At 45.8% G+C, this 12,258-nt stretch overlaps 2 protein-coding genes across 2 annotated transcripts; one reads left to right on the top strand and one right to left on the bottom strand.

Annotated features, from left to right (window-relative positions):
- The first annotated feature begins 3,247 nt into the window (after positions 1–3,247).
- LOC147987519 (uncharacterized) lies at positions 3,248–5,283 on the top strand. The gene is made up of 7 exons (XM_087542415.1): positions 3,248–3,338; positions 3,429–3,734; positions 3,813–4,119; positions 4,257–4,449; positions 4,562–4,660; positions 4,755–5,008; positions 5,151–5,283. The coding sequence occupies exons 4-7, from the start codon at positions 4,345–4,347 to the stop codon at positions 5,281–5,283; spliced, it is 591 nt and encodes a 196-aa protein (XP_087398541.1). The 5' UTR covers positions 3,248–3,338; positions 3,429–3,734; positions 3,813–4,119; positions 4,257–4,344.
- A 1,475-nt stretch (positions 5,284–6,758) lies between these two features.
- Positions 6,759–11,055, bottom strand: LOC147987518 (uncharacterized). The gene is made up of 11 exons (XM_087540363.1): positions 10,928–11,055; positions 9,753–10,802; positions 9,394–9,621; positions 9,084–9,296; positions 8,895–8,985; positions 8,423–8,771; positions 8,091–8,286; positions 7,862–7,960; positions 7,453–7,709; positions 7,277–7,352; positions 6,759–7,138 (listed from the first exon to the last, which is right to left on the bottom strand). The coding sequence occupies exons 2-4, from the start codon at positions 10,563–10,565 to the stop codon at positions 9,213–9,215; spliced, it is 1,125 nt and encodes a 374-aa protein (XP_087396489.1). The 5' UTR covers positions 10,566–10,802; positions 10,928–11,055; the 3' UTR covers positions 6,759–7,138; positions 7,277–7,352; positions 7,453–7,709; positions 7,862–7,960; positions 8,091–8,286; positions 8,423–8,771; positions 8,895–8,985; positions 9,084–9,212.
- Between the last annotated feature and the right edge of the window lie 1,203 nt (positions 11,056–12,258).

Here is a 12,258-nt window from a genome sequence, read left to right as displayed (position 1 = left end):
GATAGGATCCATGTATGAAAATGATGTATGGACTTTGACTGACTTGCCCGTTGAGCGGCGAGCCATAGAAAATAAATGGATCTTTAAGAAGAAGACAGACGCGGATGGTAATGTGACCATCTATAAAGCTCGGCTTGTCGCTAAGGGTTATCGACAAGTTCAAGGGGTTGACTACGATGAGACTTTCTCACCGGTAGCGAAGCTAAAGTCCGTCCGAATCATGTTAGCAATTGCCGCATTCTACGATTATGAGATATGGCAAATGGACGTCAAAACGGCATTCCTTAATGGTTTCCTTAAGGAAGAATTGTATATGATGCAGCCGGAAGGTTTTGTCGATCCTAAGAATGCTGACAAGGTGTGCAAGCTCCAACGCTCGATTTATGGGCTGGTGCAAGCATCTCGGAGTTGGAACATTCGCTTTGATGAGATGATCAAAGCGTTTGGGTTTACGCAGACTTATGGAGAAGCCTTCGTTTACAAGAAAGTGAGTGGGAGCTCTGTAGCATTTCTCATATTATATGTAGATGACATACTTTTGATGGGAAATGATATAGAACTCTTGGACAGCATTAAGGCCTACTTGAATAAGAGTTTTTCAATGAAGGACCTTGGAGAAGCTGCATATATATTAGGCATCAAGATCCATAGAGATTGATCAAGATGCCTCATAGGTCTTTCACAAAGCACATACCTTGATAAGATATTGAAGAAATTCAATATGGATCAGTCTAAGAAGGGGTTCTTGCCTGTGTTACAAGGTGTGAAATTGAGCTCAGCTCAATGTCCGACCACGGCAGAAGATATAGAAGAGATGAGTGTCATCCCCTATGCCTCAGCCATAGGTTCTATTATGTATGCCATGCTGTGTACCAGACCTGATGTAAACCTTGCCGTAAGTTAGGTAGGAAGGTACCAAAGTAATCCCGGCAAGGAACACCGGACATCGGTCAAGAATATCCTGAAGTACCTGAAAAGGACTAAGGAAATGTTTCTCGTTTATGGAGGTGACGAAGAGCTCGTCGTAAAGGGTTACGTCGACGCTAGCTTCGACACAGATCTGGATGACTCAAAGTCACAAACCGGATACGTGTATATTTTGAATGGTGGGGCAGTAAGCTGGTGCAGTTGCAAGCAGAGCGTCGTGGCGGGATCTACATGTGAAGCGGAGTACATGGCAGCCTCGGAGGCAGCGCATGAAGCAATTTGGGGGAAGGAGTTCATCACCGACCTCGGAGTCATACCCAATGCGTCGGGGCCAATCAAACTCTTCTGTGACAACACTTGAGCTATTGCACTTGCTAAGGAGCCCAGGTTTCACAAGAAGACCAGGCACATCAAGCGTCACTTTAACTCCATTCGTGAAAATGTTCAGGATGGAGACATAGATATTTGTAAAGTACATACGGACCTGCATGTAGCAGATCCGTTGACTAAACCTCTCCCTAGAGCAAAACATGATCAACACCAGAATTCCATGGGTGTTCGATTCATCACAATGTAACTAGATTATTGACTCAAGTGCAAGTGGGAGACTGTTGGAAATATGCCCTAGAGGCAATAATAAAAGCATTATTATTATATTTCCTTGTTCGTGATAATTGTCTTTATTCATGCTATAATTGTGTTATCCGGAAATCGTAATACATGTGTGAATAATAGACACCAACATGTCCCTAGTAAGCCTCTAGTTGACTAGCTCGTTGATCAACAGATAGTCATGGTTTCCTGACTATGGACATTGGATGTCATTAATAACGAGATCACATCATTAGGAGAATGATGTGATGGACAAGACCCAATCTTAAGCATAGCACAAGATCGTATAGTTCGTTTGCTAGAGTTTTTCCAATGTCAAGTATCCTTTCCTTAGACCATGAGATCATGTAACTCCCGGATACCGTAGGAGTGCTTTGGATGTACCAAATGTCACAATGTAACTGGGTGACAATAAAGGTATACTACGGGTATCTCCGAAAGTGTCTGTTGGGTTGACACGGATCAAGACGGGGATTTGTCACTTCGTATGACTGAGAGGTATCACTGGGCCCACTCGGTAATGCATCATCATTATGAGCTCAAAGTGACCAAGTGTCTGGTCACGGGATCATGCATTACAGTACGAGTAAAGTGACTTGCCGGTAACGAGATTGAATGAGGTATTGGGATACCGACGATCGAATCTCGGGCAAGTAACAGACCGACTGGCAAAGGGAATTGAATACGGGGTTGCTTGAATCCTCGACATCGTGGTTCATCCGATGAGATCATCGTGGAGCATGTGGGAGTGAACATGGGTATCCATATCCCGCTGTTGGTTATTGACCGGAGAGTCGTCTCGGTCATGTCTGCATGTCTCCCGAACCCGTAGGGTCTACACACTTAAGGTTCGGTGACGCTAGGGTTGTGAAGATATGTATATGCAGTAACCCGAATGTTGTTCGAAGTCCCGGATGAGATCCCGGACGTCACGAGGAGTTTCGGAATGGTCCGGAGGTAAAGAATTATATATAGGAAGTGCTGTTTCGGCCATTGGGACAAGTTTCGGGGTCACCGGTATTGTATCGGGACCACCGGAAGGGTCACGGGGTCCACCGGGTGGGGCCACCCATCCCGGAGGGCCCCATGGGCCAAAGTGGGGAGGGGAACCAGCCCATAGTGGGCTGGTGCGCCCCCCTAGGCCCACCCCATGCGCCTAGGGTTGAAACCCTAGGGGTGGGGGGGCGCCCCACCTTGCCTTGGGGGCCACTCCAGCCCTGGCCGCCGCCCCCCCTAGGAGATCCAATGTCCTAGGGCCGGCGCCCCCCCTAGGGGAGCCTATATATATGAGGGGGAGGGAGGGGGCAGCCGCACCTTGAGTCTTGACGCCTCCCTTTCCCCTGCTACACCTCTTCCTCTCGTAGTATACGGCGAAGCCCTGCTACTGTGACGCCCTGCATCCACCACCACGCCGCCGTGCTGCTGGATCTTCATCAACCTCTCCTTCCCCCTTGCTGGATCAAGAAGGAGGAGACGTTATGCTGACCGTACGTGTGTTGAACGCGGAGGTGCCGTCCGTTCGGCGCTAGTATCTCCGGTGATTTGGATCACGTCGAGTACGACTACCTCATCCCCGTTCTTTGAACGCTTCCGCTCGCGATCTACAAAGGTATGTAGATGCATCCGATCACTCGTTGCTAGATGAACTCCTAGATGGATCTTGGTGAAACCATAGGATTTTTTTTGTTTTCTGCAACGTTCCCCAACACGTTCCAGGCCGCGTCGGAGGGCCCGTCCACATGGATTAGATGTTCCGACAACATGTCGGCCTGGTCCTTCCTTCCAACATGACAATGGAGGTAACCAAACACTGAAAGAAATCTTGATTCCGAAACTTTTACTTTTGTGGCGCATGACTTGAAAGAACAACATATGGCTGTGTCCTGTAGATTCGGATGATGGTGAAGCTCGTAGACATGGACTGCAATCTGTATATGATGGGTCAGCCACACGCTTACAGCAAGCAGTTATCACGTATCTTCATGACTGTGAAGCTGCCAAACATGGTAAAACACACACAGTAGCTGCAGACATGACCGATGCCGTCGAAATGGGTGCAGCAGTGGAGCAAGTCGCTCAAGCAGCAGATGCGGTGGTTGAGCAAACCACAAGCAAGGAAAAGACATCTCGTCCGACTGTGCTAGATGTGCAAACATACTGCAATCCTAGTCCTTCTTTCCGGCGTGACGAAGCAGGTACTTCAACATGATTGTTTGTACAACTGTATATCTTGGTAAACATTTCTACACACTGAGCAAATATGTGTGCTGCAGATGGCGCTGACGGTCAAGCTTGTGCACAGGGTTTTGCTTTAAACGGGACTGGTTCATTAACTAACTTCCAGCAAGTTGTCCTCGGTTATCTGAAAAAATGTGGGCTTAAGCACACTATGACACACGGCAGCAGGAGACAAAATGAATCTGCAGGGACTTGTGTGGGAGATGAGCAAACATCTTCAAGGAGGGATTGGGGGGATAAGTACCTGCCGTCAATTGGGTTGAATCATTCCCATCCCTCTCCTGAAGAAATTTCATGGTTCAATGCTAACATGACTGCCTGTGAGGGTTGGATTTTACAGAAGTAAGCGAAAAATGAATACAATGCATCCTTTATTGCTTTTGTTTATGAAGAAAACATCAATGAGAAAGAAAGAAAAGAAGAAAACAACAGTTTATTATTTCCTGAAAAATCGTTAGTAACTACCGGGACTTTTGCAGGAAATGGGTTAAGCACTACCATCCAATTTTGGCGGTTGCGTCTGGTTAAGACATCAAAGATGAGTTGACACCAGGGGGTGAGGTGACCATGAATGTATGGAGGTGTATTCAACACATCCTACGTGAAAAGGATAATGGAATATACGGCGAGTGGCTCGACAGGTTCAGGGGGCTCTTCGACCCACACTTCGTGGTAAGTCACAACATATGTGAAAATGTGGACAAAGAATTATTGTTAGCAACAATGATTATTTTGCTTGTTGGTGAGGAATAACGCATGTTGTGTGTGGCATTTACATTTTCAGGAAGAGGTTTGCAGGGATGACGGTGAAACAGACTGGGATTACATAGAAACTATGATGAATTCAGAAGTAATTGGATATAGGATTGATTGGTTGAAGAAGGTAAATTTTTTCTGACAGTTATTGCATGTAAAAAATTGCGTCTCTTCCTGTGGCTAACCTAAAGTTTTTATTTTCATGATGTGAACAATGACAGTTCTGGTTCCCAGTTGATTTTATGGACTGCTGGTCAATGTACCTTCTGGACAAGGATGAAAAGACGGTGATGGTGCTTGACCCAACCGAGACCGATGTCATGGATGAGATGAAAATTAAACACGAGAACCATGCAAAGAAGTTCCAACGAAGGTTCTGCTCTCTCTTCAACAGCTATTTCGGCAACGGGTTGGTTGAAACAGATGGTTGGAAATTCCTCTACCCATTGGTGGCGCATCATGAACCGTGCAGCAGGTGTGTGTCACAGAAAACCCACAACATCCCCTCCCCCAAAACACACAAATCGTGCCTTAAATTCAGTACTACCACATATGGGGCAATGTAGTAAGTAAGATAAAATTTATAATGTTGATAAGAACGGTTTGCTGTCTGACAGGGAAGACAGCGGAGTGTACATCACACACTACTACACAGACTTCACCGGGCTGTACCTCCGTTCAACACTAAGCCAGGTTGGTAAACCTTATAATTATAGGATCATATTTTATAACGCATCAAATTTGTTGTGAATAGTATACAAAGAGACTGTAAAACCTTGTTGGTTTCGATGTTGCCATGCAAGACCAGATTGATGGTTTGCGCGCAAAGCTCGCCTATGAAATTGTGACCATGAAGGGGAACAAGGGAGACGTTCCAGAGTTCGCATACGATGTGATCATAGATTGATGGCCTGAAGATGAGCATGCAAGCAGGACCCTGGAAAGGCCGACTACGGGCTCCGCAGATCTTTTGTCTATCCTCGTGGTATTAGTAGTTGCACAACTAAAGGACTAAGGTTTCATTTTGGATCGCTCGAAAAACCACTAAGGCGCAAAATACTAGTTTTAACCAGCGATTTATGTGCATGGGATGTGACTCAAAGTATGTAACCCCTAAGTATGACCTTAAGACCTATTAGCTGGTGTCCGACAGCAGTGCGGACGACTACATGTCCTGGGCAAGTGAAAACTTATCACTATCACTTTGTGGCTGTTATCAGTCATGTGCATGTGGCGCGATTAGAGAAATTGATAGGTCTTCACTAGTATTTGTTTGTGCAAAATGAAGCAGGGGATCAGTAGTACGAAGCGATTTACCTGATAATGAGGATGTTGTATGTTGGTGGGGAAAGTTCCTTCAGCATAGTGATCGGCGGTAGTAACATGATTTCCATAGTCGTGTTCCCTTGTTGTAGAATTACCATTGCGGTCCAATAGAAATTTTTAGTAAAAATTAAATAGTCCGAACCTTTAGAAGCCTGACAAACATAAGTTAAAAAAATTACAAATGAAAGAAGATTCTTTGGGAAGTTGAGTTTGCTAGATTTAAGAACCCATGCAGTCTGTGAAAAAATACAATGTTTGAAATACGTGTAGGTGGTCGAACTTTGAACTTTTCAAGCGACAAAGTCACTCAGTTATCAGCTAGAAATCCATCATCATTCGGGGAAATGCTACGATCAGTTGGTACATACTGCATTGTTGTCATATGAGATTATTTGGTGAGGACTAGAAAAGATCATGGTTTAGCAGTCAAACTGTATCTTTTACATTTCTGAATATACGGGAAAAACATGGACTAGACAGTAACGATTGGAGCGGGGGGGGGGGGGGGGGGGGGGGGGGGGGCGTGATGCAGTAAGGTAAAATAGATTGAGCAGAACTTCCATTTTCGTTCGGTGAAGCTATTTCCCAAACCCGTCGTCCCTCTATCAAAACTGGTTTCCGGAGTAGATGTCATATGGACCTTCTTGTAGATAAATTGATTGCCGTCCCGAATTTACGAACGCAGAGTTGAGAAAGTCCGATCCTTAACTTGGGACGTAAACAGACATATAAGTGAAGAAAAATATAGACAAAGGAGATTTGGTTCGGCAATTATGTTGGATAATTTTGTAAAACAATGCTGTCTGTATAAGAAAAAAACAGTTAAAACTACCTAGTGTGTATGAGTTCTGTGTTTCAGTAGATAAAGGGGATCGATTTCCGGTTTAAAAGCCATTTTTCATTTCGCTAGGACTTACAAACAAATGGTTCATACTACATTCCTAAACAGATTTTTTGATGAAAAACTACCGAATACCATGGTTCACATGTCTACTGTGGCGTTTACAATACTCGATAGCTCATAAAAAATGAAAGCTAGAAGAACGTCTGAGCGATAAATGATGCATTGTGATACACCGGAATCAGCAGGAGATACATATTCATTCGAATGAAGCAGTGCCCCCAACCCGCTGTCCCTCTAGCCGGACTAGTTTGACCCAAGCCAGGAGTCGGTCGGTGCTAGTACCGTCCACAGAGCCTCATGCACCAACTTTGAAGAATTGCCCTGAAGTTTGACACACTCATGTAGTGCCCGCCTTTTCGTTTTGCCGACATTGTACTGTACATGTTGGTAGATGTTGTTCGGTTTACGGTTGTCACCACAACAAGGGAAAAATAAGTGAGACATTTGTAATGACTCACCATGACTTCGGAAGAACATCGGTAAGATTAGACGTGTTTATGAGAATGGACCTACCTTTGTTAGAGGGATCTTCGGCTTCTGGCCGTCGTAGTGTCGGGCGATGTGGAGCACGCACGCGCCGGTTTCTTGTCTGTTTTGTGATAGACAAAAAGGAAAAAAGTAAATATAAAGTGAGGTAGGGGAAAAATGCTGAAAGTTCCTGTAGATTTAGGGGGGAGAAGGCTACATACCTATCGAAATTTTCCTCAGCTACAACGGGGTATTTGGTCGCCCAATGGCCGTCTTGCGTGGGCCAGCCAGCGTAGTACTCGTTCAGGCATTGGAAAAGAGCATGATGAAGCTTCCAAGCTATGAGTTCGTGCTTGTCTTTTGTTGCGTCGCTCGGACCTCCGCCTCTGGTGAGAGGGTCAAGCACGTGGAGCTTCCTTGACATCATGTCCCACATCAGTATTATCCATCCATCCTCTGATGGTACTGGCAAGAAGAACTGAGTACAGCACAACCGAATGTTTAGCTAGAAGGTAATTTATAGGATGATATGTAGACAGAAAGTTGGTGAACAATAAACGTCGAAAGCATATGTACTGGAAGAAGATGAGCTGAGCATGGATGTCATGAAGTTGACGAGTTGGGATGTACCATCTGGCAAGAGGTTATGTCATATGGGATCTCGTTGCCAACCAGCTGCTTCTGGATCGAGATGTTTGTCAAGTATTCATGGTCCGGAAGTACAATGGTCTGAAAAAAGGTGAATGCATAAGAGGTCAGAGCTTGAACGATAAACTTGAAGGATTAGCTGAGAGAGCATGAATGCAGAAAGAAAGGACCAAAATGAAATAATCAGGGCATCTAGGCAAGCCAGAATTACCGCAAATTCAGGTTCCATATTGTGCCTCTAGTTCATGTATGGACACTTTGAATTCACTTCCTGGTCGGACTGGGAATACCTCCTCAGGATTATAGAAACAAACTCGTGGTGAAGGTGCTGCATCCCAACTAGCTATTCGCGCAACGCCATCCCGGTAACGCGGATCAGCCGTGGACTGTCATGTATAATGTAGTACCTACAGTTCATTCAGCGAATTCAAAAGATACCGGGTTAAAAAGTAAGGGTGCTAAATAATGAGCATGGCTGGACTTGATGTAAAACCTGAAAATTCAAATGGCGGGATAAAAATGAATAAGTTGAACGGGAAACACCTCTGCAGGTCTTGCATTGGCAGCTGTGTGAAGTGGGAAACAATAAGGTCCGTTGTTGGCATGTGTCGTAGATGTGGCACAACACCATTCACCCATGGATCGGTTGCAAATCCTTGCTGGAATATGTATTTCCGCTTGTGTAGATTTGTGCAGCACTGTCCAAAGACAGTAAATGGAGTGTTGACTGGAAGGTCTGCATACATTTGAGCGATGGACATTACAGTGGACTTGAAGTAATTGAGCGCATTGGAATATGCTCGCGAAGAGGATTTCTTGCTGTTTGAGATAGAATCCTGCGCATCCATGGCGCGCTTACACAGCGTACCAGCTGGTGGCAGAGGCGATGTAGCTGGAAAAAGTCGAAAAATACAAGATAATCAAGAGATTAGAGATGCTCTGGACGAGGGCCTCCTTGTGAGTGGGAGTATATAAAAAAGTTTCGAGAATAATGTATTGCAGGATGTCATCTGACCTTCGCAATCAGATAGCTCAAGCCTTTGTCCCTGTATTTTTTTCTGCTACAGGCATCCTAAACCGTACAGACTTGGAGGTGGCAGGGAGTGCTGATGCATGGCGGTATACACAGAAACAAAAGAATGAGTTGTGCATAAGAAGGATACAAATGACATTGTCTAAACTGATTAATTTTTCTTTTGCTGACCTGACTCTGGGCACTCAGTGAACCACGAGCGCGGCAGCACACACAACGACTTGTGACTGATTTTATTACTTTGTCTGAGAACGTGTAGAAGTCCATTTGAAGCCCATTCTTTGCTTTCAATAGGGCCTGCTAGATTTTGTTGGTGGCTTGGGTCAAATGCATAATGCCTCTCGCGTTGTGCTGTTTTAAAATCATCGTGATCTCGTCAGCTACCTGCGATAGATTGTATGGTGAGGACATAGGGATTTACCATCAGTGATAACTAATGTGGAAAATTTATGCATAAAAGACTATAAAAGGAAGCACATACTAGATGAGGATACTTGTCCCGTAGATACTTTGCAAAATGAAGTGGCCCAGGAGCAGCACCGGTAGGTGTTAAAACCTCTGTTTGCCCATGCATTAAAGGAGTTGTGTTCGGGAGGTGTCCTGCCGTCGGCGTGCCGGGACGCCTAGTAAGCCTGTTGGTGGTTGCAGACGGCGGAGCTGATGGCGGAATCTTGTGGCGTGTGTAGCATACTGTCGAAGCATCTCTCAGCTGCATCCGCAAAAAAATAATAGTAAAAATGAGCCAATAATTGGCTGGGTGAGTTTAGATAAACACGCATCATTGGTGCAAGAAGAGTTCCTGCTTAATCAAGCAGAAAATAAGTAAAAACTCATCTTTACATTGGCATGCGCGTAGGAGGTCGTTCCTTTAACCGGGTCAGCAGCCATGGTGAGCATTCGACGGAAGGACTCGGGGTCAAATTCTGATATCCTAGGGAGCACACTATGTGACTTGTTTAAAATGCCAAGATCAAGGTTGTCAAGCAAAAAGACCTGCAAAACCACGACGATGTTGGCAGACACCATGTCAATACAAGAATGCTTGCAAAATGAAACATACCTACAACATTTGCAAAAAACTAAAAAAATGAACTTTCCTGAAAAAAGATGACAACCAGTTAGGTTGGTCGATAAATTGTTGGCCATCATGTCTCTCTTAAGCTTCTTGACTGCATCGAGAAGGTGCTGAAGGACATACTCACACCAATTAAATTGATAGATTGATTCAGTGTTCGCTATGGCTCCCCAAAAGTCAACGGTCGTGTAGTTGTGCTTCATGGTTGGAACTAGCACATGACCCATAACGAAGATGACAAATGCGATCTGGAAACAATATTTCTCTATTTTGCTTGAATTCTCATTGATGTCACGCATCAGAAAATCTTCAGCTGCCCTCAAGCTGTGTACTCCAGTTTTGTTCATCTGAAGTGTTGTCTTTATAAAATGAACAACCTCAGGATTTTTGTTTGCATCCCTCCCCTTCACACTACGGTGGCCGCATGGAATCCCAAAAACCATGTAGAAATCCTCTGGGTAAAACTTAAGAACCTTGTTGTCCCCCAATTTAATCTCCCTGCGGCTGACGCTAACTGTGCTCATAATCCACGCGCTCACCTTCAGACTGAGCTTCTGTAGTGCTGGCAGCTTCAGCATACCTCCAAACCCAATCTGCTCTACTAACCACTTCTTGTAGTCATCAAAAGTCTGAATTACACTGACTGCATGCTTCAAGGAGATGCATCATGTTGGCACGGGTGGATCTCCGGGCAGAGCGATGGAGGATGACCCGTCCAAGCCGGAATCATCTCCGACGGCGGCTGCGCGCGGGGTGTCGTTGCCACAACCATCCCGCTGCTCGCCGCAGCTACCAGACTCTGATCTATGGTCATCCTACAGGGAGGGCGCGTGAAAAAAGGATACACATACAACAACTGTGTCAGATCTGGACGAGATGCATGACACACTAACGATAATACAACATGAACAGATAAAACATAATATGGGAGGGAGCGTACCATGCTGCTGTGAGTACGAATAGTGTAAAGCCTGGCAAAGAGGAGGGCGGCGGGACGGATCCCTCGCAGATGATATGCTTCTCGCCAGCGGCCGGCTTGGTCGGTATGGTTCACGATATGACTGGATCTGTGGAGAATGGATGAAATGCAGCCGCCCACCCACCCGCCGCCGCTTAGATGAAATGACAAGTTTGCCCCTTCATAATTAGGGTCAGTGTGTGGTTGGGGCCATGGGCAACATGACGCATGTGCCGGCTCGTCTGGTCCAAAAATTACGGTTGCCCATATTAACGTTAAGAAAATAAAATCTGAACGAGGTGGACAAATATATGCGGCATTGAAAACCACTGCCCCAACACAAGAGAGCTCGTGTAGCGTAAATTTCTTCATTACGGCCTAGTGAAACTATAGAATGCGGTGGCGCAAACATTGCTGAAACTGGTATTCAGACAGACAACGTCATTTTAAGAAGACTTCATTACCATCGGCTGTGTTCCATAGATAATACTAATAAACATAATAGCCACAGTTCTCTTAAACGGGATTGGTGAGGGGCGAAACAGGCTTAGTGGTAGAGGGAGCCACCCTTGTTTACAATTAATCCAGCCTAACCTAACTACTACGCAGCAGTAGCTGCGATTCATGCTCACAACACTTTAATTTAAGCAAAGTACATAGCAAGCACGACCATCAGGACGACAACGGAGAGTAAGATGTTGACAACAGCCATCAGCATGGCAACTGCGGCTAGTCCTTGTGCACCAGATGCTGCCCCGGCTGCCGCAGCTGGCATGATGGCTTCAGCAAACAGATTGTTGACGGCTTGCGGGGGCTGGTGCATCGCTGCTTGGATCTGCGGCGGAAGATGCGGCTGGACGTGCTGCTGTGCCTGGGGATGTATGGCAGCTAGAACCATCTGGACAGGCGGGTTGCCATGATGAACTGCGAATCCATGCCCAGCCGGGTGCCATCCGGCTTGATGCTGCGCAGCAACAATCTGGTCCTGAGTCATCCTCCTGCAATAGGCGCGCTTGAACTCGAAGAAACGACACTGACGAGCCTGACAAAATATGAAACGCATACTGGAATGCATTAGTCAGAGGACCGGTGAGCACAAGCTGTGGGAATTAGATGCGGGGTCGGAGCTTTCGCAATCAAGAAAACAACTTACATCGTAGCGGATGCACTAGTAGAAACGATGACCGGCATTGTTGACGGTCCTAGCGACGGCGGTGACGACCTCGTCGCCACACAGAGGCATTCCATCAGAGGGAGCAGCCAGTCCGCTGGCATGGGGAGAGAGGAGGACGACGATGAGGACATGACGGGTC

Source organism: Triticum urartu, chromosome 2A, assembly GCF_056163025.1.
Source record: "Triticum urartu cultivar PI428250 chromosome 2A, HENAU_Tu73, whole genome shotgun sequence".
Taxonomy (NCBI): domain Eukaryota; kingdom Viridiplantae; phylum Streptophyta; class Magnoliopsida; order Poales; family Poaceae; genus Triticum; species Triticum urartu.
This window is presented reverse-complemented; position numbering and strand designations above follow the sequence as displayed.

What these genes read in the sequence shown, in the direction of transcription:
- LOC147987519 (XM_087542415.1), top strand. Translation starts at nt 4,345, where the DNA reads ATGAATGTATGGAGGTGTATTCAACACATCCTACGTGAAAAGGATAAT. An exon ending in TCTTCGACCCACACTTCGTG is followed by an intron (nt 4,450 to 4,561) that starts GTAAGTCACAAC and finishes TTACATTTTCAG; the next exon opens with GAAGAGGTTTGCAGGGATGA. An exon ending in CATCATGAACCGTGCAGCAG is followed by an intron (nt 5,009 to 5,150) that starts GTGTGTGTCACA and finishes GCTGTCTGACAG; the next exon opens with GGAAGACAGCGGAGTGTACA.
- LOC147987518 (XM_087540363.1), bottom strand. Translation starts at nt 10,565, where the DNA reads ATGCTGAAGCTGCCAGCACTACAGAAGCTCAGTCTGAAGGTGAGCGCG. An exon ending in CCTCCTACGCGCATGCCAAT is followed by an intron (nt 9,622 to 9,752) that starts GTAAAGATGAGT and finishes TTGCGGATGCAG; the next exon opens with CTGAGAGATGCTTCGACAGT. An exon ending in GGGACAAGTATCCTCATCTA is followed by an intron (nt 9,297 to 9,393) that starts GTATGTGCTTCC and finishes AATCTATCGCAG; the next exon opens with GTAGCTGACGAGATCACGAT.